At 43.2% G+C, this 27,254-nt stretch overlaps 1 protein-coding gene across 2 annotated transcripts; it reads right to left on the bottom strand.

Moving 5' to 3' along the window:
- Positions 1–1,606: 1,606 nt before the first annotated feature.
- MXD1 (MAX dimerization protein 1) lies at positions 1,607–27,000 on the bottom strand. Of its 2 annotated transcripts, none has more exons than XM_082852091.1 (6): positions 26,735–27,000; positions 25,888–25,987; positions 20,994–21,023; positions 7,030–7,144; positions 4,895–5,054; positions 1,607–4,656 (listed from the first exon to the last, which is right to left on the bottom strand). In XM_082852091.1, the coding sequence occupies exons 1-6, from the start codon at positions 26,805–26,807 to the stop codon at positions 4,469–4,471; spliced, it is 666 nt and encodes a 221-aa protein (XP_082708217.1). In that variant the 5' UTR covers positions 26,808–27,000; the 3' UTR covers positions 1,607–4,468. The 2 variants fall into 2 exon arrangements, with proteins under 2 accessions (XP_082708217.1, XP_082708218.1); XM_082852092.1 differs by having other exon boundaries at positions 1,607–4,653.
- Between the last annotated feature and the right edge of the window lie 254 nt (positions 27,001–27,254).

Genomic DNA, 27,254 nt, shown 5'->3' with positions numbered 1-27,254 from the left:
AGAGCACCAATTCTAAGGACAAGGGGTCAAGGCAAGCTTGGTTCTCTGGTAAAAGCTAAAATGAAGAAAGCCCTCTCAATCCTCCACACCCCCCAGACAGAATAAGAAATCAAAATTTAAAATCTGGGTAAATCTTTGAATCTAGTGCTTTACTAATTCTCATTTTACGATTTTGCGAGAAGACAAAGATACTCAACTTCTTCAGCCATTCAACAGCTGGCTCTAACGGTGCCAGGCAGTTATTTCTTCTTTCAGAAGAACACAGGGTAAGAAAATCATCCATGTAATAAATATTAATGAAAAAATCAGGATAAATCACATATCGTACCCCCCCAGCCCCGGCCTCATCCCCAGGTATTTTTGAAAACAAAACATCCCACAGTCTACAGAGACCTGATAGTGTAGAACGAGAAAATCCACCTCACCTAAAGGGGTCTTTGGGTCGTCTTCTGCCAGGAAGGATTTTTAAAATCAGGAGTAGCCAGCAACCTAAACATACTGCATCCAAGAGTTAAACATAGAACAATAATAGATTGACTTGTAGGAAATCGCCCTGCAGCCTTTGACTTTCTGGTGTTCAACACACGGGGCCGATAAAGGGGAAAGACAAAGAAACTTGGGGAAACAAGAAGAAAGAAAGGAGTGAGATTCGGGGGAATAAAGCACAATGAAAGTGGTATCCTTGCCAATACAGTATGATATAAAAACCTGATCATGTGTATGTGTATACTTTTCAAAAATAAGTTTTTTCTTTAAAGGATGGGGGAGAGGCAAGAAGCAAGCCCACAAAATCCATTATCAAGCCCCAAGATATTGTTAGTTATTTTGAGCATCACAATCTTACCTAGTTTACACACCCCAGGATTTGCTTTTGGCCACTTCAGGGACTGAGAAGAGAGGCTCCTAGGAAACCCAGGTAAGGGCCCTTTGTTTCTTTTGAAAAAAGTAGAGGTTAAAGGAGAATGCCCACCTTCAAAAATAAACCCTCAAACCACTCAAGCGGCCGATTGCAGGGTCAGGGCCTTCTCAGTACTCAATTCTGAATCGACACTGAAATTATTTTCGTTTTGGGTTGACAGGAAGAAAAATGTAGGTCCTGCTCAAAAAGGTGACACCGAATCACTAGCATTAGATCTGTGACTAGAGAAAGGAGCCACGGTCGCTATCAGCACCTTGAATCCCAGATCTCTGCTTAGCAAAAGAAAACAAATATACCCTGGGTGCCTGCCCACCATTCTAAGCCAACAGGTATGGAAAGCTAGGTTTTCTGGGATGTTAACAGAAGCACACATATATTTTCTCACTGCATGAAATTAAACTGCACTACATACTCTTTACTTTCCCATTTGCATTGCAATGGTATCAATAAGAGTGTAGACTTGATTTTAGTTTCCTAAAACCAGTTTTCACATAAAAATATGCATGTGCCTATATATACACACATCTATATTTACGTACAATAGTCAAAGTCTTAAAGGCTGGGGCTTATATCTTTGCCCGTCCCCTCCCCCCAACAACCCTAATAGAAAGGTTTTTCGTTTTGCTTAAAAAACAAAACAAAACAACAACAACAACAAAACAGAACCAAAAAGACTGTATAGCTCTTAACAGTTATGCTGGTGGATCAGTGAATGACACGACAGATTGGCGCATCAGGGCGGCTGGTCAGCCACGTGGGGAAGGGGATTAGCTGCCTGGGGCTGAGTTTGCTGGTCCTGAAGGTTACAGTTTTGGTTAGAGAGAGGCCTGTCTAGCATTCGGTCTACCTCAAGATTTGAAAGTCGTGTCTAACCCTGGTGTCAGTTTATCACAAGCGCATTAAAAATATAGAGATCTATTAAGTTCCACATTTATATGCTATCAAATTGAAAAGGACCAGACAAACAGTGCAAAGGTCAAATAATTACTATTTTATATTGGGACAGTACATTTCATATTTCAACCAAAAGACAAAAATGCAGTTTAACTCAAAGGCACAACAATTAAAACACAGAAAATAATGGCATCTCTCAGATGCCTTATTTCTAAATTAAACAAACAAATACACAAGTTTTGTTCCCTTCCCTCCCCCAATGCAAGCCCACAAGCTTTTGCCAAAGTCTTGAGTTTTCGATGCCGTACAGGATCTAGCATCGTGGACTTGTGAGGCGCTTGAATGTAGCAATTAAAATGCTTGCGAGGTCTAGCGAATGGCATTCGAAAGGGACCTCAAAGTGCAGGTATATCTTTTTCAAACATGTTACAGGCTGAGCTGGCTCTTTGAACACTATCACTCTGCTTAAATTCAGGAAGCAGGCTTTAAAAATGCAAAAGGCATACAAGTTGTATTTCAGTGCAAATCTTCAGCTGGTAATTGGAAAAGATTCCAACAATTAAAAAAAAAAATCCTTTGTGTCACCTGCCCCTCCCCCCACCCAAACCTGAAATGGAGAGAAAAACAGAACAAAACAAAAACAGAAGAATTACAGATGACTTTGGAATCATTTAGGAATCACTAATTCCAATTAAAAAATTTTAATACATTAAGAAATCCATAAAAAGAAAAAATAAACACAAAAGTAATCTTTGTTTCGACTGTTCTTCACGTCCAGAATGAGCTTCCGTGAGGAGTGCGTTTGAGCTTTTAGTCGTGGGCAAGGAAGAGGCGCTGAGGAGGTGAGTCTGGGGCCGGGGAGACCACAGGCCAGCGGGGGGCACAGGCGCCGCCGCTACTGGTTCAGCCAGGGAGCCCTTAAGTTGCAGTGCGGCTGTGGAGTTAGGAATGTTCTCATCACTTTGTGACACACGCTCTGTTTCAGCGTCACAGGTTTTACAAATGGTTTGAATTCAATGAAAAAGATTCACCAGAGGCTGAAAGCATCGAGACCTCAAAACTATGAATGCAAAAGTATTAAGGGGAAATGAACCAATTCTGTAGATACCTACATACAAAGTTTCTAGAACATCTATAAAAGCACAGTCATAAGAATTTATTTTCCATTACATTAGTTTATATAAAATGAATAAATAGTATTTATAGATTTAATGTGTCTTATGTACATATACATGTGCTCTGTTTTAGCTTAAATAAAAATGCTACAAAGTGGGAGGCCACTTACGGGAGAAATCATAACCAAAAAGAAAAATCAGCCTTTTAAACTATTAACCCAAAAGCCTCCATAAAGAAGTTTCTGGGTGTGTCCAAAAATACTCAGTAAGGAGAGGAATTGTAGTAACACTGTACCATCCCCTCCCGTTCACCTGCAACAGAGAGTAGAAATGTAGACTTCTCCTTGCACTGATGATGGACACTAGCTCAGCTAGTGCCAAAGCTCAGTTATTGCTGCAAGTTAAACAGCAAAATAGATTAGAATTGGACCAAATGTCACTTATTTGGGGAAAAAAACCAAAACCAAAAACAAAACAAAAGAGGCATAATCAGTTTGTGTTAAGTGGGAAATGGAGATCTCATTTATCTCTGAGGTAGGAAAAAAAAATGTTCCAGAGACAAGGAGCATAACCGACTTGGAGGGGAAATGTGCCTTGGGAGAGCAGGACACAGCATGGTCCCAAGGACAGCGCACAAAAATAGACTGTACCGTTCTGTTCGTGAGAACAAACGATGTTGGAACTTTTATAAGCTGTGCTACCCCAAAGACGTGCTCGCAAGGGGTCCGTTTGAGAGTGAGAAATACTGCGGCCATCCACACGCGGGTCGGGGGCGTTGGCGCGGGACGTGTGTGAAGGGTGTGTTTTCTGGAGGTATTCCTGCCTGCTCACAGGCGGTGAGGGCCATGGTTAAGCGCTCTTAAATCCCACTTTCAAAGCTTACTTTGGAGTTCTGAGATCAGGATCTCAACTTTAAAAGTTTTGTTTCCTTCAGTTTCCTAAGCACAAGACACATTCGGACATTTCCGCTAGGCAAGTCACAGAGGAAGCCAGAAAACTTCAGGGAAGGTCTGGTAGACTACACGGGGACAGTAAATAAGAGGGGAAAATTGCCGAGATGTGAGTAAGTGCTTATCCCGTCTAAGAATTCTTGGGTGCTTCAAACTGATTGGAATGTACAGTCTGTCAGAGACGAATTTTTATGGAGAGAAAGAGAGAAGCTAGAGGATGCAGTCAGAAACCCACAATCCTGGGGACGAGTGGCATTCGGCCACCCCAGACTGAGCAGTAACGGGTCTGTGACGCCCTCAGGTGTCCAGGCTGCACTGACTGGCTCAGCGTGTGCCTACCCTACGCCAGCAGGCGCGGGGGCCGCTCAACCCCATTCAAGATGGGGATCGATCGTGGATAAAAGAAAAAGAAAAAAAAAAAGAAACCCACACTCCTAAGCACTTCCTTGACAACTTTTGCACAGCTGCTTTTGGTGACGGTGGAACACGGAAGCTGACGTGCGAGGGAATTGTGGGCAGGTCCGATACGCTACCTAATCGGAGCCGACGGGCAGGACCATCCGGGCGGCAGCCGAAGCGACCACGCTCTCCTAGAGCCCAAGACGCGTCTTGTGGCCGTCCTGGAGCTTTCTCCTCTTGATGCTGGAGCTGGAGTAGCCCTCATCACTGCCCAGGCTCTGCATGCTTCCCCGCTCGTCCGAGTCGCTCACGCTGCTGCTGCTCCAGTCCAGGTCGCCCGTGAGATCGTCTGTGCTTTCGACGTCCACGTCGATCTCTTCTGTGGGAAGGACGAGACAGAGCGTGGTGAAGGCCTGCTTCGTAAGGGCCAAGCGACTCGGCAGGGCCGCTCCTTGGCCGCGGTGCCTAACCGCTGCAGGAGAGGACGCCTGTCCCCGCAGGCCACGCCCCTCGACTTCTCCGAGTCACGGGGGTTCTCGGCTTCCCCTCGGCTCCGCCTCTGGCAGGCGGCAGGGGGCTGGGGAGGGGCCTGAGGATGCGGGCTCGGGGGGGCTCACCCCTGTCAGAGTCGGAGCGCTCCGAGGAGACCGTGGAGCCGGTGCTGTCCGTCCGTATCCTCTCGATGCCCAGCTGCTCCAGCTGCCTCTTCAGGTGTCGCTGCTCTCGCTGAAGCTGGTCTATTTGGTGAACGGCTTTTCTGTCACAGTCTTCAAGTTTCTGCAAGTCAAAGGGGGTAGTTGTTGAAGGGCACAGGCAGATTTCAAAATTGGTAATGACCCTGCACCTCCCTGCCTTGTGGGGAAATACGGCAGTTTTCCTCAGAAGCCATTTGCTGTGTCCCTTGTCAAGCTTCTCGCAGGGACAGGAAGCTGCCTGGCCGGTGACTCCTGTCTACATCTAACTTTTTCAGCATCGACAACACTTTGGAACCTGCACTGTCGCATGGCTTCCGGGGTGAGCTAACACTCTAGCGTCCAGCACCCCTCAACTGTGATAGTGGAAAGACTGTGGCAGGAACACCCAACCTGTTCTCCCTTGTCTGTTGTGACGCCCCAAACACCTACTCCCTGAGCTAGAGCACTGCGTGTGACGGGCGCTTAAGAAACAGACTTTCCTTTAGAAGTATGTTTATTCAAGTACGTGTCCCAATTACACAGGTGCTTTTTTGTGCGTCATGCCAAACCTCATTTAACTTCTGTCTGTTGGCAGGAATAACATTCCCTTTTGAAGTCCTGATTCTAAGTTGTCCAAATAAGAGCTTAGACAACACATTTCCACAGACCACCCTGATCTTACAAATCTGTTCTCTAGCTTCTCAGACAATTCTTCAGATAATTCTGAAGACTGTGTAACTGTGGTTGTTTTGCTCTAAACAGAGGTTCTTTTCCCTCCTAAAACTGCCATGTACGCAAGGCTATCAACCATAATTCAAGTGACACGTGTCCAGCTATGACTCTGACTATAAAAACATGCTAAACAGTGATTTTGGCTGTGGTTCTCAGGAGTTACCCTTTGCTATTCCAGCCATATACTGAGTGCTGACTCTGTTTCAGACCCTCCGGCAAGTGCTAGAAATACAAGGTGAACACAAAGATCTGGTCCCCTCCCTTGTCCATACTCTAACAGCATGGACAGAGACAACCACATAGCCACACAAGCCATGGTCAGGTGTCAACTGTGATAAGTGCTAAGAGAGAGAGATCCAGTAATAATAAGGACCATCTGTCACAGGAGGGAGGTGACCTAGTCAGGGAAGGTTTCCCCACACGGTGATACCTGTGCTGAGGTCTGAAGGATGACAAGAAGTTAACTAGGTGAAAAAGGGAGGGGAAAGAGTACCAAGCAGAGGGAATAGCATGTACAAAGGCCCTGTGGTGAGAGAGCCTGACAAGTGCAAGGGACTGAAAGAAGGGCTGAGGCAGAGAGGGGAGCCTCTGGCACAAGCTGCTGCTGCAAAGGCAGGGGACGGCCGGGTCGGGCAGGCCTGGTCATACAGCGTGTCCTGAGCCACGGAAGACTTTTTTTTTTTTTTTTTTTTTTGCGGTACACGGCCTCTCACTGTTGTGGCCTCTCCCGTTGCGGAGTACAGGCTCCGGACGCGCAGGCCCAGCGGCCGTGGCTCACGGGCCCAGCCGCTCCGCAGCATGTGGGATCTTCCTGGACTGGGGCACGAACCCGTGTCCCCTGCATCGGCAGGCGGACTCTCAACCACTGCGCCACCAGGGAAGCCCCACAGAAGACTTTTAAATGTGGTGACATGTTGATTTGAGCTCCGGCAGGATTGCTCTTGGGAAGCCTGGAGATTAGCTTGGAAGAGGCCTCTGAGGAGTTTACTACAGTACATGATGGACTTTATGGAAATACAGCAGGCTGTGACATATGTAAGTCTTGGAGACACGTGGCTGAGGAGCAAGATGATCATCAGCGGCAAGGATGACCCTGACTTTCTGGCCTGTACATGAGATGGACAGCTGGATAGACAATTTAACTTCTGGCGCACAGGGGTGAGAACTACTCAGCTGGGTTCTGGACATGTTGAGTCTGTGAGTCATCCAAGACACTGACTTGGTTGGAGTTCGAGGAGTTCAGAGGAGAGAACTGTCCTAGAGACAGACATCTGCTGTCCCTCATAACAACAAACAAACCCTCCCTGGGCAGGTAAAGACAAAAAGGCATCCCAGGATGCACTTACCTTTATGTGCAATTTGGCTTTTGTTAATAAACTCAGTGTAGTGTGTCGATTTGATTCTGGACCAAGTGGCACCAGCCCCTTCAACTTTTCCAGGCATAAGCGAAGGTGGGCCCGTCTACAAAAACAAGATCATAGTAGCATTGGAGACTTTCAAAGCCAGCCGGAAGTCACCCGGGAGAACAAGCTCAAACAAAGTATGAAGTCGCCCAGCCCAGTGATGGCAAATGCCACCAGTGACTTCCAGCCAAGTGGACATCTTTTGAAATTATACAACTCTGGTAAAAACCAAGGAAAAGCAAAATCCATGGTTTTCTAAAGTTAAGTCTATAATATGTATGAAGGGGTAGAGACTCATATCTACTATTATTAAGCACATGAATCAGGTTATCTCCAGGTTTCTGGGTTATGATGTGACCTACAGAACATCCAAGTTCAGAAAGTAATGACATGCCAGTGAGAAAATCCTTTGAACCCATACTGTTCTTTCCCCTTCCAGGACCACTAAATCACTACAACTATATCTTGCTACATATAATATTTACCCATGTGAATGACAAATGTATATGGTTATTCATTACAACTTTATTTGTAATAGCAAAGATTAAAACAACCCAACTCATCATCAATAGGGAACTGATCAAATAAAGTATGGTATATCCATACAGTGGAGTACTATGCAGCTATGAAAGAGAATGAAAATGTACTCTATGTACTATGAGGAAAGAACGTTCAGATATACTGTTAAGTAAAGAAAAGCCAGGTACCAAACTGTGCATATAACATGCTACATCTTTGGGTAAAAGTGGAGGAAAAATAATTATCTAAAGGCATGTTTTCTTGTATAACATAAAGAAAGCTTGGAATGATACATAAGAAACTAGTAACAGTGGCTGGGCAGAAGGGAGTCAGGGGCTAGTCGAACAGGGACAAGGAAAGGTGGGGAGTTTTTACTGAATAATTTGTTACACTTTTTCGTCCTTCAACCATTCAAAAAGTTAGATGCATTTTTTAGAAACAAGGAAAATGCCCATCAGTGGTATTGCTATACTAACAAGCATGCTGACAGCTGGAGAGAACCACCAACAGGTCTTGCAGTGTGGCAGAATGTGGCAGAAGCACAAGAGTCCCTAAAATTTTGGAAATTAATACTTCACTGAAACCTTGGTTTAGGCTTTATCCTAGAGGCTAGCAGATTCCGTGAATGTGAGAAACAGCCAAGATTCAGAGTTTTTGCTTCAGCCCACCACCTCCTTCAAGTCTTCACAGGCCATTCCAGTCCACAGTGCTTCCTCCATTTTCTGAGTGCGTACTAGTTTATCCTATTCATTGGGAAATTCACTGTTCTGCCTGCCTTTTTTGGTACCTGTGACTTAACCATTCATTGCCAACTCCTTAGAAAGATGGGGCCGCAACTTAACCACTGCTGGGTTGCCTTGGTGCCTTCCCCTCCCATCGGCTTAATGCACGCTTGCCGCGTGGTTGGTGTCGTCTATTCCACTAGACTTCAAGCTTCTCGGGGCAGAGTCCATCTCTGCTATGTCTCTGCACCTTCAGTAGTGCTCAGGGTCCTGGGGTTTTAGGTACATGTCCACTGCCCGTCCCCACGGCAACCTGGAGAAGAGGTCCTGGGAGCCTGAGAGGCTATCCTCCAGCTGAACTGGAAGACAACTGGAAAGCTCAGTTTGCCCCCTTTTCCCTCTTAAAAATTTCACCGTATTAACAAAGGTTGGAATCGAAAGAAGAAAACTGCTTCAGAAAGCTCAAATACAGGCCAGTATGCCTGATATTGACCAAGGCAGTCAATTCACACCCTTCACATCAAGACTTCAGGAGGTTCCCCCAAGGCAGATCCAACAAGTGGTTCTGAGCTCTCACCTCACCTGTTTCTGAGCCTCCTCCCTTTTCTGGCTCTTGAGGTTGTCCTAGACTCTCCAAGGTCCCCTAAGCCCTGGCAAGCTAGAGAAGTCCAGCATTCACTCCTGAGCTAGGAAGAGGTAGCGGTACAAGAGCCTTACTATTTTACAAGACTTCCGCTTGCTCTGAAAACCTGCCCACATGGAATGGCCACCAGCAAAGAGCCACATTAGAGGTTTGCTCCTCCAACTACTACATGAGGAGAAAAAAACAAAAACAGAATTTGTGTATAAAAGGTACTTGTTCACCTTGGATAATATTCTTCACAAAGAGCCATGAAAATAGATCATGTTATTAGAAACACCAGGAGAATGTAGGATTAGTCACATATAGTTATTCTCACTACAAAGTTTACAGACTGTCAAGTTTTAAAAAAAGTTCAAAAATAAAATTAGATTTAGACATTTTTCAGCCTGCTCATTGCAAAGACTACATGATTCAGAACAGTGTCATATTAGTCCTTTTATGATGTGGGTTTATCTACAGATATGAGTATGTAAATTTTTAAGGAAGTTTGTCTACTGATAAAAATAATAAAGTCATCTTTCCATGCGTCATCATTCCTAGTTACTCAGGGAGTCTAGCCCAGAAAGTACAATATTCACTACCCAAATGTGGGTTTCCAAAGAACACTCCCAGTTGTGAAACTTGAAATAAGCCATTTGACTACTTCAAGTTTAGGCTAAAACACGTTCATTCAGTGTTTTCTGACCTAGTTTTATGGAAATAGGAGCACAGTGCTTTCTGGATTCTCGTAGAGAGTCAAAGCCAACTTGCATCTTTCGCAGTGCCTGCCTCACCGCTCCAGCCTGATGCCTGCCCTGCCCGCCTGCCGCCTACCTGCAGCACATCCCCGGGCTGGTGCCTGGGCCACCCCCAGGGGAGGGACGAGGTATGTGAAGCAGGCTCAGTTCCATGATATGATAGTGAAATTCAATTCCTGAACCAGACAAAAAAGCAAACAGACCCCTCTGTAGCAGCTCCCACTGAGGGGCCTCAAGCCTGAGACACACCCCGCCCCCCTCTACCCCACGACGGGATCCAGAATCCTTCAGCCAGCCGTGAGCACCCATGGAGTGCCCAGGTCCCAAACAAGTAGAACAAGCTCCTGTCTCAGCTCTCTGTCCTCAGTCCCGACCACGCCCGTGCCCAGGGCTCTGGCCTTCTAGAAGGAGCCTGCTGTCCCACTGTGAACCAGGCCTAACCCCTCTTTCAGGAACTAGCAGGGGGTTTTGCTACATTTCCTCAACAGGAAGCCACCTGGTACCCACATCTGACCCCTACTTGGAGCCCCTCTCATCACATATTCAGACAGAGCTCCCCCTGTTGTCAAGAGCTGCCTCCCAGCTCCCCACTGGCAGCAGAGAAGGGTAGTCAAGTCCTGGCTCCCTCCTGCCCCAACTGCCTCGTCTCTTCACACTGATCCAATGGACTTTGACAAACCTCACCTGCTGATTCTTCAGAAATATCACTCTCCTTACTCTGCATGCGCTGATATACCTTTGGTCTCCGGTAGCACACAGAAACCAATCTTTGAGCTACAGTGAGTGACGCTCAGAATCAAGTGCGGCCTATGATAATTAAACTAGATACAAACTAGAGCTTCTCTTCAGTAAGCTTTTTATTGTTTTTTCTTTTTAGTATCTCAAATTTTATTTATTTTTGTTTTTAATTATTTTTATATTCTGAATCTGTCAGTCACTATACAACCAAATATTAGTGTAGTGATTAAGGGTAAAGGTTTGGGGTCCTGGCCTTGCCACTTATTTCCTGTGTAGCCTTGAGCAAATTACTTAACTCCATGTAGCATCCATTTCCTTGGCAGTAGAGGGACGATGACAATGCCTCCTGCCAGGGCTGTCATTGAGCATTAACTGAGATAGGGTATGGAAGCCCCTGACCAGGGTCTGACATGAAGTGCTCTGTATGTGGCAGCAGTCATTCTTTCAACTCTAGCTTCCTTTGAGGAAGGATAATTGCCGGGAGCAAACACAGATAATTATAACCCTATCATATTCCTTTCAAAATCAATAGGGAACTCAAGAGTATCTCACAGGGTAAATAGAGGCTATCTGGTAAAATCCAAATTCACTAAACTCTCCCTTAAAGAAAACTGACATCTTTTGTCATTAAAAGATTTAATGGAAAATCTAACCCATTTTCTATGGAAATAAAGATCTTGCTTATGCTAAAGGTATTATTTTTTTACGTTTAAAAATCAGCAAGGACTTTATAATGCTAACCCAGGCTAAAGGAAAGACTCCTTTGGAGCCACCCCCATCGTGTAGAGGCAGGGCTAGAAGGGACTCCAAGGTTGGGAGGGAAGCATCTGAAGCACACCGAGATCTCTGCCTACATCTCTCTACTGTGATGGCCAAAAGAAAATAAAAATTGGGGCAAATATGTATTGACCTTGGAAATCCAAGCACATCTCTGGATGTGTTATCCATACCCAGAGAACCTAAAATATCTCACGTACAATAGCAAGAAGAAAGGAGAGCATGTCTAAGAACAAACTTAAAAGAGTTTGGGGGGCTTCCCTGGTGGCGCAGTGGTTGAGAGTCCGCCAGCCGATGCAGGGGACACGGGTTCGTGCCCCGGTCTGGGAAGATCCCACATGCCGCGGAGCGGCTGGGCCCGTGAGCCATGGCTGCTGAGCCTGCGCGTCCGGAGCCTGTGCTCCGCAACGGGAGAGGCCACAACAGTGAGAGGCCTGCGTACCGCAAAAAAAAAAAAAAAAAAAAAAAAAAAAAAAAGAGTTTGGGAAGGATCTCTGGGAAGAAAACTATAAAACTTTGCAGAGAGACATATGAAAATCTGAATAAATGGAAAAAACCAGCACTTTCCTAGATATGAACCCTCAAAGTAAAAATGTCAATGCTACCCAAGTTTGTCTACAAATTTAACATAATACCAAGAGAAAAAAATCCCAACCGTAATCTTTTTAATGCTGGGAAATTAGTCTAAACCTCACCTAGAAGCATAACTGCGTGAGAGACCTCCAAAATTTTTGAAAAAGAAGAATGAAGAGGATTGTTTGGTACCAGTTATTAAATTGTATTATAAAGCTGCAGTAATTAAAAACAGAATATACTAATACAGGAGAAGATGGACAAGTCACAGGAAGAGAAGAAAAAATTCCCAGGAACAGACTTTAGGAATAGATATGAATTTAGCATATAACGGAGCTAACACTGCAAATCCTTGGAGATAGCCCAGATTATTCAGAAAATGGCAGGGGAGTGGGGAGATTAACATCAAAATAAATTCCAAATATATTAAAGATTTAAAGTATATTTGGATACCTCAGAGTTCTGCTGTTAGTTTTCCTTCACTCTTGTCAGCCATGAAGTACGGAAAATTAATATGCAAGTGAAGGAGGTCATCAGTGAAGTGGGCTCTGGGCTGTTGGAGGCGCCACCCCGACCTGAGCTTTGGCACTGATGGACGGCACCGGGGCTCACCAGTGCGCTCTCAGACAATTCTGAAGGCTGCTCTTTATACCTCTGCCTCCAGACTCAAGATTTTTTTTTTTTTTTGCCACGCCACGTGGCATGCGGGATCTTAGTTCTCCAACCACGGATCAAACTCGCACCCCTGCAATGGAAGCACTAAGTCTTAACCACTAGACCGCCAGGGAAGCCCCCAGACTCAAGCTTCTTCGATTTTATTCATACCTCTCTCTCTCTCTCAGGCCAGCAGATTTGTAAATTGGGAGAAAGATGCAACAAAAAAAGTAAGATTACAGGTAGAGATTATGCTACCTGCAGACAGTGCTCCTGAATTTACTCTGTCGTCCCTAAAGTTCTTCCTGACTTGGATGCAGTCAAGACCAGGAATCGTATGAAATCAGGTGTGTGTCTGTCTGTCTTTGTTTGTATTGTGAGGGAGACACTGTTATCAGATATTGCTCTTCTTTATTGAAGATGTAACTGAACTCTCTCCGTCAGACTTTCACAGTGAAGTGTATGACAAAAAAGAATCAGGTTGGGGCACAGTAAACAGTATGGCAGCCAGTTAAGAGGGTAGATAAGTAATTAGGTTCGCAGGTGGAAATCTTGAAATATATGCTTGGCTCTTTCATTCATTTATTCCTCTAGCATTTCTCAAAGGATTACTACATATTGCCACTTTCCTAGGTGCTGGGGATACGATGTTGAGTAAGACCAAGTCCCTGCCTTGAAGGTAAAAGTTTAAAGGTTAAAGTTTAGCTGGAGTGATTAAACACGGAAACAAATTATTGCAGAATTATTTATATGAGCTACCTTCAGACCATGACAAATATCCGTTCCTACTGAAAGTTCTAGAATGGGCTCCCCTTTGCCCTCTACCAAACATATTCTTTCTTTTCCCTCATCCACATCTTGTTTGACTTAACTTCTCCATAAAGGTTTTCAAGCTTTCATAGCCTATCAGAAGCTTTTTTTCCTTTCCAAATAGATCACATTCATTCATTTGTTTATTTGCGTGCTGCAGACCTGCTATGTATTTAAATGTTCTGCTTCTTTCATTACCAAATAATGGAAATCACCAAGTCTTCTATTTCGTGTTAACCCACTGGAGCCTAGAAATAATAACACACCTGCAGATGCTGACCTAAGAGTAGAATCTGATCTCTTTGGTAATTCATGTCCCTTCTCTTTGAGGAAAACCCTACTTAATGAACATGATACACTGGACCTCACTGAGTACTAGTTTTCATTAAAATTGGGCCCAAGATTATTTCCAAAGAAGAAAAAAAGAGTTGCATAAACAATATCTATTTCCTCTCCTACCTTTGTGTGGACACAGATTTAGCCCATTAAATAGCTTTGTAAATCCTATAGGATAACTGGAAGTTGAATAAAAATAACTTCAGATATGGGCATGTATGAGCTGTGTAGTGATTTAAAAAAAAAGGATATTTAGTATACACTAAGAAGAAACAAATCTTAATGGGTCAAAAAATTACTCCCTAAAAGTGATTATAGGTCACAGAGATCATAACCTTCTCCAGATTTTGGGTTGAGAACAAAGCCTTACTGGGTTAAACAAAAAATCCAGGGGAAGACTACAAGTCACCCTCTGAGGAAGAAAAGTACTCTCCTTTTTCTAAAATGGACCCTTTAGAAATAATTGCCAAATGCATTATTATTACCGACTTAGGCGGAACCTTGGAAGGTTTGAAGATTTCTCGTAACTGCGATCGTAATCTTTGTAAAATATACAGAGATAGTCATATGCTTACTGTATGGGAACACGGCACTCAGTAAGCAATGTGGAAACAGCAATTCATGGTGGCTACATTTTAAAGTAATAAAGTCACTTCTCTATTAAAGTATTAAATACATAAGTATATATTTAATATTTCCTTCCTAGAGCCCAATTAAAAAAATACAAAATATAGATTATAATTAGTACTTGCTAGCTCTTTCTCACCCTTTGACTATTAGTGTCTATGACAAAAAGTCAGGGAGTGCCTCCAATGTTCCCTGTAGGGGACTGGAAATTGGTTGAATAACCAGCATGTCTCTTCTTCATGTTCTTCCAAGAGGTACCGTCCAGGAAAGATGGATTCTAGTAGTAAAAATCAGTGTGCGCCTCCACACCGCCACCATAGACCACACTAATACCTATATTCTTCCTTCGTAATAACCAGGCCATGCCCTTAGCCCCATGTGGCAACAAAGCAGTGTGGATTTATTACAACATCCTAGAGTGAAATCTGAATGTGGTCAAGGGCGTTCAGAAGCGGTAAGAATGGTGCAATGCACACCACAACTCAGGACCCTACCCCTTCCGATATAAGGAGTTTGGTCAAGGGCGTTCAGAAGCGGTAAGAATGGTGCAATGCACACCACAACTCAGGACCCTACCCCTTCCGATATAAGGAGTTTGGCCATTTGAAAAACAAGACCCAAGAGAAACCACTCTAGGGAACTGCAATCAATTAGAATATCTTGCCAGAAGAGACCTGACTGGAATGGTTTCTCATGACAGACCAGATGCCACTGAAATACTGTTTGACCAGATGAAAACAACAGCTTAGATCAGGCTGCTGAATCCTCCTCACAGAGCACACAAAAAAATCTTTTGTCATAGAGTCATAAGACTCTGGCAGAGGTAATCTCTCTAGACCAGCTGCCTAATTCCAGAAAGGCCTGCATATGTACCATTCCAGAAAAACGAGTATCTGTAATTAAAGGAGATACTAGAACCTTCTTTTGAAAAGGAGCCCATTCAAGCACCTGACTCCTGACCCACTGGCTGCAGCGTATATGTGTTCACTCAGCCTCCATTTGCTGAGTGGCTTATTGAAAGGCATTCAAACAAGAGGAGTTCCCGGCTAAGGAAAGGAAAGAGCAGAATTATCATCAATAAAGGGCATATAACAACAACCAAAGACTAAAAGGTTTCCCACATCCCAACAATAATTAATCAGTAATTACAATGGGAAACCAATAGCAATTTTAAAATATATACAAATAAACCCAGGAATACCTTTTACAAGAAATGTGCAAGATCCATATGGGAGCATCAAAAAACTTTACTTAGAGACAGAAAAGAGATCTGAATAAATGAACACACACATCAAATCCTGGATGGAGAGCTCTAAAATGTCAACATGAACTTTTAAAGGTTAATTTATACTGGAATTATTTAATTTGGATTTTGAAAATCCCCAAAAGAATTTGGGGTACGGAGAATTGAAGGACTGACTACAAAATTCATTAGGAAAAATAAACTGGTGAAAAGAGCTAAGAACATAGTAAAATAAAAAAAAGGAGGAGGGGGCTTCCCTGGTGGCGCAGTGGTTGAGAGTCCGCCCACTGATGCAGGGGACACGGGTTCGTGCCCCGGTCCAGGAAGATCCCACATGCCGCGGAGCGGCTGGGCCCGTGAGCCATGGCCGCTGAGCCTGCGCGTCCGGAGCCTGTGCTCCGCAGCGGGACAGGCCACATCGGTGAGAGGCCCGCGTACCGCAAAAAAAAAAAAAAAGGAGGAGGAGGGAATAATAGAGATTTGCTTTACCAGATCCTGAAGTGCATAAAACCACAATGATGAAAACAGTGTACGCTGCCACAGGAAGAGCAGGTGGGTCAGTGGAACAGAAGAACAAGTCTAGAACCAGACTTAGCCATAAGCAAGAAGTCAGTATACAACAGAGGCAGCAATTTCAGATAGTGAGAGAAGACTGATTCCGTAAAGGTAAATGACAAACTGGACAATTATATGATACATGAAGAGGCAATCTCTTTCATATATATCCTTCATACAGTAGAATCTTTTAAAAATAAAGAAAAATATAAACTCCGCAGTAGAAAATTGGGCAAAGGTTATTTAACAGGCAATTCACACATACACAAACTGTCAAAGATATGAAAATTATTAAACTGTGCTAGTAATACAAGAAATGAAAATTAAAACAAGTTTGTGTGTTTCTGTTTGCTTTTTACTTATTAAATTCATAAAAGTCTTAACATAAAATATAAACTTGTAAAGGTACAAGGAAAATATGACCTATAACCCGCCTGGTGGGCAATCCAGCAGTCAACATCAAAAACCGTAACAATGTGGATACCATGAATTCCACAACTATACATTTACCCTAAGGAAAGAATTATGATGTTGGACAGAGAATTACCCATAAGGTAGTTTAAGCAAGCATCACTTATATTAGGAAAATACTGGGAAAGGGCTTCCCTGGTGGTGCAGTCGTTGACAGTCCGCCTGCCAATGCAGGGGACACAGGTTTGAGCCCTAGTCCGGGAAGATCCCACATGCCGCGGCGCAACTAAGCCCGTGCACCACAACTACTGAGCCTGAGCTCTAGAGCTGCAAGCCACAACTGCTGAGCCCATGTGCTGCAACTTCTGAAACCCACACGCCTAGGGCTGGTGCTCCGCAACAAGAGAGGCCACCGCAGTGATAAGCCCGCACACGGTAAGGAAGGGTAGCCGCCGCTCGCCACAACTACAGAAAAGCCCGCGCGCAGCAACAGACCCAACACAGCCAAAAATAAAAATAAAATAAATAAATAAATTAAAAAAAAATACTGGGAAGAACCTAAAATAGGGGATTGGTTATATGAGTTATGGCACATCCATATGATGTAATACTGGGCATTCACTAAAAGTAATGTAAGAAAAGGAGATTTAACGGTATTGGAAAATGTTCATAACGTAGCTTGAAAAGAAGCAAATTATTTACTATATAATCCCATATTGATTTTTAAAAAGTATGCACAAAAGTCTAGGTGGATATAGAACTCAGCGGTTGCTACTGCTGCAAGGTCTATTACATGTAATGTTTATTTTCTTTGTGCTTTTCTGAACTTTCCAATTTTCTACACTAAACTATTTTTAAAGTTACTTTCCAAAAAACAATTGGAAAGATACATTTCAAAGTTCCATCGGTTTCCTTGGGCTGCTAGAATTAGGGATGATTTAATTTTTAGTATGATTTTCTATATTTCTCAAAATTTTCTACAAGATTAGTTTTAAAAAAAAAAAGAAAGAATGACCACACACTCACCAAGGGTGTTTCCTTAGGAGGATAGACCCACAAAATTACTTACAATGCAGAGAAGCACAGGCCAAGTGACAGACATATCTACAGTGAGACTAAATGTAGCCCTCCGCCCTGGGGGCTTGGCCTCTGTGGGCTCAGGATCCCCAGCACCTAGCACCCAGCATCTTTGGTGCTCCACGAATGCCTAGTCTATTGAATGAAAAATACTGCTGCTGCCACCAATACCACCTCCCACCTCCACCTTTCTAGAAGTCTTTTCTTCTATCTTCCCACCAATGCCAAGATTATTAAATGGGTGGTTTTGAATATAGTATTCTCATAGTGGAGTCCTGATGCACACCAACTCTCCAGAATCTCTAACGTGCCTCAGAAAAGGTTTCTGCATGAAAAAACTAACACAGGTATAATTAACTTCGCAATATTAAAGAGAAAAAAAATCCAATAACTGAAAGTTCTTTTCCTCAGTTGCTTTTTTGTTTTTTTGAGAGCCATGCCAATCTTTTAAAAAAATGTGATGTTAAGGTAAAAAGTGGCAAGGGTGTATTAGCCTTTAGCAAAGGCTAAAGGTACTGTTTTATAGGATTCAGCTACTGAAACCAAGGGGACTACAAATGCAGCTGTTCAGCGGACCACCAAACCCTAAAATCTTAAGCAGCTACACTATACGGGAGAAGAGCCCAACAATTTTAACCCTCCCTCCCCCCACCCCGGATTGCAGCAACCAGTGCTTGGTTAAATTAAGTAAATTTGAGTCCTGACTTCCTTCTCTTCTGCTCACATGCTCTAGACTAGAGAAAAAATGCTCAAGACCTTAGAAGACCAAATTCCAAACAAAAAGGACAATAAGGAAACTAGATAACTAACTTTTCAATAAGCAAAAGTAGACTGGCCGCATGCAAGCAATCTGAATCATAAGCAGCTTGCTCAGTGATGACTTCAAATCCAATTTTCTAGAAACTTTGCCTCCACAGCCTCCTGTGCAGACTGTTTCTGTGTCTTTCTCGTTAGACAAACTACATTTCTCTAGGATAGAGACCATGCTGATTTAATACCCCAGTATGAACTTACTTAGTACCCAGTACTGAGCACAAGCTCTTAAGACACTATAGGCAGAAAATAAACATTCTTCAACTGCTAAAATAAACGATAGGGACTAAGGGTCCGCATGCTGCAACTAAGACCCGGCGCAGCCAAAATACATACATACATACATACATACATAAATATTAAAAAAAAATGATAAAATCGACATCCTGTGGTATTCCTGCAGAGGTAAAAGGCACAAAGCTGTAGTAAGTAAGCCTAAGAGCCCTTACCTGAAGGGATGAAATTTTAATAATAAAAATAAATGCCTAAAAAAAAAATGCCTAGGGAGAGGAGAACTAGAAGACTTTTCAGCAGAAACAGTCCCAGTTTACCCAGTTCACCCCAGAGGCAGGAAGATGGGAGAGAATCTAAAGATGAGAAAGAGAAGCCACATCTGAAGACAGAAAGACTACCTTTCTGTCTTCAGAAGAGATACTTTGGAGTTTCCAGCTCATGATACATAAATCCCTAATGCATAAAGACGCTCTGATTTCAAACATGGTCAGTCACGATCACAAAGAAACTGAAAGGGGAGAAGAAGGATGGGGAGAAGCACATGTGCGAGGCACACTCACCTTGCATCCATCTCTCTCACACACGCTTGCGTGCACGCACGCACACACACATACACAGTGGAGTAATGCTAGATCTTTGCCCTGTTCCAAGATTTTCCTTCCTAGTCAGGGCCTGGTCTGCCCTTTCACTGACAAAACATGTCATTCACATCCTGACTATCAGAGTCAGGCTCCCTCTTCAAAGAGGGTTTGCATGAAATAACCACATATATTTACAGAACCATCATTACATATCATCTTCTTCATGCAGGCCACCAAGAAAGTCACTCAATCTGGATGGGTAGCCTGTACTTCAAACTGATGGGAGCTCAGAGACCAGAATGGGGCTTGTTAAATGGTTTGGAACCCTGGCTGCATATGAGAATCACCTGGGGAGTTTTTATAAAAAAATACTAGTGCAGACCCTCAACCCAAGCCAATTAAATCAGAATTGCTAGGGATGAGGTCTGAGCATTGGTGTTTTTGGGGGTTTTTTTGCCCTAAAGCTTCACAAAGAATTATTAATTTTTTTTCAGCATGGTAAAAGCAAGTGGTTATGTCTTTTTTTTTTTTTAATCTTTACTAGAGATAGAAGAAAATGTGCTTTAAAACACTCCACAGAGAGGGGTGGTTTTGACTATACAAGATTGGAAAAATATTGATAATTGTGGAAGCTGGGTGATGGATACATAGAAATTGATTACATTATTCACTTTACTTTTGTATATTTGAAAAGTTCTATAACAAAAAGTTATTTTATAAAATCAGCAGAGGGACTTCCCTGGTGGCGCAGTAGTTAAGAATCCGCCTGCCAATTCAGGGTACGCGGGTTTGATCCCTGGTCTGGGAAGATTCCACATGCCGCGGAGCAATTAAGCCCATGTGCCGCAACTACTGAGCCTGTGCTCTAGAGCCTGCAAGCCACAACTACTGAGCCCACATGCCACAACTACTGAAGCCCGCACACCTAGAGCTCGTGCTCTGCAATAAGAGAAGCCACCACAATGAGAAGCCCGTGCACCACAACGAAGAGTAACCCCTGCTCGCTGTACTAGAGAAAGCCTGAGCGCAGCAGTGAAGACCCAACGCAGCCAAAAAAAAAAAAAAGGCATCCGTAAGAGACAAAAAATAAATACATAAAATAAATCAGTAGAAATAAAAATTTGTTCTCTTACCCCCAAGTATATGAGTGTATGTGTATAATGTATTTCATATAAATATTTAAAAACATTAAAATAAAAGCTTTGCAAGTGATTCTAATGTGCAACCAGAGTTGAGAGTGACTAGGCTATGTCATTTGAAAAATAAAGATTTAAATAAGCAGCAAGAGGGGATCTAGGTGAGAGACAAACTCCAGCTTGTGGCAAGATGGAGCCCGGTGCGGGTGGCTGGCCTCGTCTGAGTGCCTCACCATCTCCAATTTCTGCTATGCATACATTTGCCTGACTTTTGAGAATCTTTGTTCACAAGTGAACTGTAAATACACATATGTATGTGTATGTGTATCTGTATCTATATAGATCTATATATATAGATCTATATCTATATATCTGTGTGTGCATGATTTAAGACAGCGCTACCAATTATATTCAGTAGCATGTAATTTTTAAAAAACACTATTTGTAGAAACACTGCCTCTGACCTAAAATGCTTTGGCCTTAGAAGAGTCACACAGAAACGCATTGCTCGGGAAGAGCAGGCTGCGGGGGCTGAGGACTGGGGGTGTTGTCTTTGGGTCTATCTAAGTGATGTACGGGCAGTGCTGATTAGAGGACCCTGAGTAAACTCTTGTATCAGGTGCTAAGTGTGGGAAGTTAAGAGCCACAACTAAGTCTCAACTTAATGAAAAAAGAATACATCAAAACTCCCCCCATCCCACCCCCAGAACCTGCAACTCACCTATTCTTCTCCATTTCATTGTGAGTCGATCTGAAAGAGGGAACAATAAAAGTAAGATTATTCTTGTCTTAAAGGACTACTCCAACACCAACACAATTATTTTAACTGCTTTCTCTCCCAAGTTGGTAGGAGAGAAGACAGAGAAAGGGCGCTACTAAAGAAATTAGTCCCTTTGGGGAACTAGATAAATGTAAAGATCTAAAACAGAGTTCAAGGAGAAGTGACAAACTAAGAGGCATGCATTCCCTAGTGGAAAAGTAGTCCATTTTAAGAAAGGAAATAAGAGGGTTCTATTTACACAAAGAGGAGAACAGCCGCACACTGCTATGTGAATTTGGGCTGTATAACACCGCAAAGCTCTCTTCAGGCCGAGCGTGCAGCAGTGGAGATGGGGCACCCCACCCCTGCCCTGCAGCCTCAAGGTGTGCTGTACACCAAAATTGTATGCTAAGTTGTTTGGCTATAGGATACAGTTTAAAATGGATAAAAATAACTCTTCTTCGCTCAATCTTTCTATTTCCTGAAGTTATTTTATCATGTACAACCTCCTGAAAGATGCTACTGTTGAAGAGCTACCAAATTATTTCAGGAAGAGGCTTCCAAGACTCAGCTCAACAGAAAGACGATAGGCTAGTTAAGGCAGCACTTCGGGTGGAATCTCAAGTCCAGCTTTGCCACCGACTGGTACTGTGAAAGAAATAAAATTCCTTACCATCCTGTCCTCGGTTAACCCCTCTGTAAAATGGAAATAAAAATGATTGCCAGTTGTCTACTGAACAAGCGTGGATCAATGAGGTAGCAACTGTAAAAGTGGTTAGAGTCTTGGATGAAAGTGGAGGTGTATGTGAAATCATACTCTTAGTGTGTTTATAGCTGACCCTGAATATAAGGTCTGGTCTAAGGATTTATGGACAGGTTTCCACAGAAGTCATAAGAAATCAGTCAATGTGGCTATTGTCCTTCTCATACAACTCATGCCTAACTAGTTATAAATAAACTTGAGGAACGTCCCAGCATTATAAAGGAGCTGAATCTTGACTTTACTTATGGAAATTCTCTGGACCCTAATCAGTTCAGGAGAGATGACACCCTGGCTCAGGTCGAGAATTCTGTGGGGCCATAACTGGAACCTTACTGGGCCTAGGAGATAAATTCTCACAGTAATCATGGAGGAACACTACCTCTGTGAACGCTCAGCCACTCATTTACATCAAGAGGCACCACCACCAAGTTCATTCACACCAGAGACTGGGGGTGGGGTGTGTGCGGGGTAGTCTTGAATGGGAAATTTCCAACCCAGCACTAAACTTCTCTTCCACAAGGCTTCTGGGATGCCAATTTTTATTCATGAGGAAAAACAAATAATAAGATAATGACAGTAGTTTCAATTTTAGAATATTTGTTTTCTAGATAAAGGACATGGGAACCTTAAAACTGGTTGACTTAAAAGCTTTAAATTGATTCACTTGGTTATCCTTCAGTGTTCTTCAGTTATATTTTTCTGATGGTATACTTCCTGCAATGGCCATCAGGATATCACAGTTAACAAGAGTCTGGCCTGCAACTGCAAACGTTTGGCTTTAAAGCACGTGGCATTCTGGTTTTAACAGGGAATAACAAGTTCAAAGCCTGACAGAGTTTTTAAATGGATGAAAGTGTATGATGAAAGCTGGTCAAGATTTCCCTGTTTAACTGTAGACAAGGACCATTCTGGGAAGGTGGTGGAGGAGAGAAGGGTGGATATTTGAAAAGAGCATGGTCTCTGATTATAGAAAAATCGTAGCACACAGGGCACCCTTACCCAAAATTTCTGGATTCTTTGAAGATACATATAAAAAAATTCAGAATCCCTAAGATAATCTTTTAAACAAATTCCATAAGCAGCATAACTCCTTCCGAACTTTGAACAGAGCTTTGGAAACTATAGATCTTATCTGATTACTTAAGAGTGCTGAACATATGGTGATTTCTACAAGCGGACTTATACCTAATGGCTAGGGCATTACTGAAGTACATTTGGTTTAGTGAAACTGAATTTTTCTTTAATAAAAAGCAGGCCGTTCAAAAAATGACCAGTTAAGAGACTGCCCGCCAACTCTGTTGATGGGAAAACATTTATATTTTAAATTAAAGCATTATAAGAATATACAGATACTTTGTGTCAAAATCATCTTCCTTGTGTCAAAATCATTTTCCATGTAATTACTGAAAAGATTTGATAACTCTGAAATCACTGATAAAGGTCAAATGTCACCATTTAAAAATATATTCTAACAAAAAGATAACTAAGCCAAACCAGTCCTTGGTTTAAAAAAGACTCACCCTGTCAAGTCAGCTATACGGCCACTGTCTCATAAAAGAACTGGGAGGCAAGTGCTGAACTTCCTCTTTCACATTACTGCCAATGCCTGCTTTACCAATTTAACAAAACATACTTTTAAAAACTCTGGATTTCAATTCTAAATATTTAGTAACTGATTTCAAAAATCAGTAGGAAAGAAAAAAAAAAAAAAGATTCCATCTCCCTGCAGTTCTCTGGATGATTCCAAGACAATCAATATTCACAATTTCATTTGTTTTTGTTCTTTAAACAAGCAACTAGAGAAACTTAAGATCTGCATTTTCATTTCCCAAGAAGTTTTGATATGTAGCTAAATCTTATTTTTTATTGTCCAAGGAAAAGTACACCCCCCAGACACTACAAGCAAAGAGCCCAGCATTTCAACCTGAATTAACAAGAATAAACTGTTACCAATGGTTATGTAAACCAGCAGTAATCTTTCTATAGCCCTTACCTCAGTTCAAAATCCTGACCATATATGGCCTTGGATATAAGTCTAATTCAAATCAAGGGGTCAAACTGCATTCTCTGGGGAGATGTCTCACTGCTCAGGTAAGGGTCATTCTGAACAGGTCATAAAGGAAGTGAGTACATTTAAACAAAACAACCTGCTCTTGCTTCATATGTTTGCTTGGTGCCATCTTCAGGTTTAATCATGGTCTCTCAGAAATCCTTGCACCACTTAAGTTATTGCACAAATTCATTATTAGTCAAGAGTATGGACAACGGTGATAGCCTCCGGTCTCTAACCATGGAAAGCAAACCAAACCCATTGACAGAAATAACAGAGTTTTTCCCCAAATCCAGAGTTGCAGCCATTTCCCCAGAAATAAAGCTGGATATTAAAGAGAAGAGAAAGAAGCTATTTCCTGAATTGAAATTCTCAACTATCATTATTTTTCTTTCCTAATCAACTTTGGGGCCAAGCTACTTCTCTTCAACAACATCCCCTTCTTTTCCTCACCACTGAACATCCCCTCAACAACTTTCCCGTGAAACTTAGAAAAAAACGAAACTCAGAAAAAAACAGAGTGCTAAGGATTAAGCTTAGAAAAAAACAGAGTGAAAACTTTGAAAAAAATAGAGTGAAACTTAGAAAAAAACAGAATGCTAAGGATTAAGCCTTGACTATTAATGTGAGCAATTCCTCTCAAATCATGAGTGGACAAGGATAAAAGTAACAAATGAGCTACACTTATCCAGAAACATAAACCAAAAGGCTTCAACGTTCTTCCAAAAAAGTTTTTAAAAATACTGTAACAAAAAGCAACACATAAATTGTTGTATACCATTGCATAATACAAGTCAGCATTAACCTTCTTCTTAAAGGTTGTCAGTACTCATGCACAGTTTTACTTGTTACCACCTTCAGATAATGTTAAAGGTGGGAGGGAAATTTACAAATTTCAAGAACTACCAGGTAACTAATTAACAGATCCATCCTTCATGTGCCTTCCTATTCAAGAGCGCGGCACATATGTGCTGTTCACTCATATCCTGTGGTTCTTCCAGTGCTAAGGACAATGGGGTGAATCAAGGACAGAAGAGGCAGCAAGGACAAGGGAGTTTAAGGTTTAAGAGGGAAACCTCTGGCTTTTAGTAGTCTGTATTATGCCACAGAGGCTAACCAAATACAGTTACTCGCAGGGAATTTTCATGAGAATGGGAGACAGATAAGGATTCTAAATCAGTGTTGAAAATGTCAATGTTTTTAATTTACTGGAATAAAAGGTATAATTGAATGAGTCTAATAAAAGCAGATTTCCTAGCTAACATATATTAAGGGCAAAGAGGGGGAAAAAAGGGTGCAATAGCATTAGTGGAGTACTCAACATGTACCAAGAAGTACATTCAGGGTTTTAGTATGTGATTTCATTGACCATTAACCAGTATTTACTTCCCAGTGAAATTTACAAATTTCAAGAACTACAAGGCTAACATAAAAGGGTTGTGGCATATTAATATTTTAATATTATATGTTCCTGCATCACCAAAAAGGCAGGTTTTAGCCTCAGTCGTTCCTCTTTGCCGTTATAAATAGAGTGACAAATTAGATTATCAGACACATAACTGTATTTAATTTACATGTCAAATATGAAATCCTATCACCTATGCCAAGTCAAATACTTTAACACGTCTATAAAATCTTTACTATGAAAAGTAAAAAGTGGATAATGTCCAGTATTTTCAATTATAGAAAACTTGCCCTGAATCTGCAACTTCTGAAGGCAAAATATTGTCACTGTTGCTAATCTCACTTGAAGTTTCCACAGATTTTTGCTCCAAAAGGGAAGAAAAGCAAAATTAAGTTTTAAAAAAAGTTCATAAAGAAATAGAAAACATTTCCATTTCTCTCTTCTTTTCAGTCCCCTCAACCCAAATAGAAGGGCTTCCTCCAACGCCTTAAGACCATGTGTACATTACTGAATCATGATCGCCACTTCATTTACATGATTATAACCCTGTTATAATCACAACAGGCAACGTCCATTCTGCAGTTTGTATCATCTACAGTATAACCTAAAAGAGAAAGGGAAATATTTACCAAATTACCTGCTACTGCTGTTATTCTTCTTGGATTTGCTCCTCCGTTTTAAGGCATCTCTGTCCTTGTTATTGTATGGTAACATGGAGGCATAACCATGTTCAGCTTCTAGAAAACCGGAGGATCCAGTTAATGAATGAGCCCCGAACATTCAACACTCTCTCCCCTCCACAGTATTTCCCTTTTAAGATTGATTTATTTTTCATTAAAAGAAGATTGTGGAAATAATTAAACGGAGCAAGGTGGAATTCTTAGAACAATGATTGGTTTTTTTTTTAATTGAGTGAATATCCTCAGTGAGGAGCAGGTGTAAGGAGCATTCCAGCTGCTCATTGTTGAGAAAGACAGCAAGTCTCCTGGAGCCTGGGTTTCCCACTGGCAACGTCCAGCAGGTTGGTGTGTATTAAGTGGGACCAGCCTCAGGCGAAGGTGCGGGGCAAACACCGGGAGCCAGAGCCCGGGAGGGACGGTGTGGGGCAGGGGAAGCGCTGCTCCTCCGTCTGCGAGACCCGGCGCCAGGCCCACTTGGGGGCCGGCCGGGACGAGCCCCAGTGAGGTAAACCAAGGGCCTGGCTGAGGGGGCCCCGGGCCCCCCACTCGCGACGGGGTGCGGAGCGGGCGGCGCTCCGGACCCCGGGGCAGCGGTCCCTTTTCCACCCCCATTCATTGCCTTTGGGGCAGCGACGGCCTCCCTTCGGACCGCGCGTGGGGAGAGCTGGAGGGGTTGGGAGCGCTCGAGGTCGCGCTCTCAGCTCCTCCAACTACCCCCGGAGCAGCTGGGCACCCGGACCTGCGGCTGGGCCCCTCAGAGCCCCCAGTCCCCGCTCGGGCCAGACTCCTCCCGTCCCCGTGCACCTCTCTCTCGCCGCTCCAGGTAGTCGGCCGCCTCCAGCAGCATCTGGATGTTCATCCGAACCGCCGCCGCCATTCTGCACCGGGGTCCGGAGCCACTGGACCAACCCCCACTGCCCACGGACTCGCCGCCGCTGCCGCCGGACACCCACACCCCGCTGTGGACCCCGCAGAGCAGGGCCGAGAGAAGCTCTCTGGCGACCACGCTCGCCGGAAGGGGGAGGGGACCGGTGAGCCGAGCACCACCGACACCGTGACAGAACCCAAAGAAGAGCAGCAGCCGCCACCGCCGCGGAGTGTTTATCCCCGACTCACCGTCCCCCCGCCCCCAGCCCCTTCTCTTGACAGGCCCGCTTCGGCTGCGTTCCTCATTGGGCACCCCAAAGACTGCCCCGCCTCTGGCGCTGTCCGATTGGGGGAAGGCATTACAGCCCCGCCCCCCAGGGTCCGCTCCTCTCGCTGGTTGGTCACGCTTGATAAGGCCCGGGCTCCACCCTCTCTTTCCAATTGGTGATAGGATTCG

This window comes from Leucopleurus acutus, assembly GCF_964270905.1.
Source record: "Leucopleurus acutus genome assembly, chromosome: 12".
Taxonomy (NCBI): domain Eukaryota; kingdom Metazoa; phylum Chordata; class Mammalia; order Artiodactyla; family Delphinidae; genus Leucopleurus; species Leucopleurus acutus.
This window is presented reverse-complemented; position numbering and strand designations above follow the sequence as displayed.

What these genes read in the sequence shown, in the direction of transcription:
- MXD1 (XM_082852091.1), bottom strand. Translation starts at nt 26,807, where the DNA reads ATGGCGGCGGCGGTTCGGATGAACATCCAGATGCTGCTGGAGGCGGCC. An exon ending in AAGAATAACAGCAGTAGCAG is followed by an intron (nt 21,024 to 25,887) that starts GTAATTTGGTAA and finishes TCCCTCTTTCAG; the next exon opens with ATCGACTCACAATGAAATGG. An exon ending in AAGCCAAATTGCACATAAAG is followed by an intron (nt 5,055 to 7,029) that starts GTAAGTGCATCC and finishes TTTGACTTGCAG; the next exon opens with AAACTTGAAGACTGTGACAG.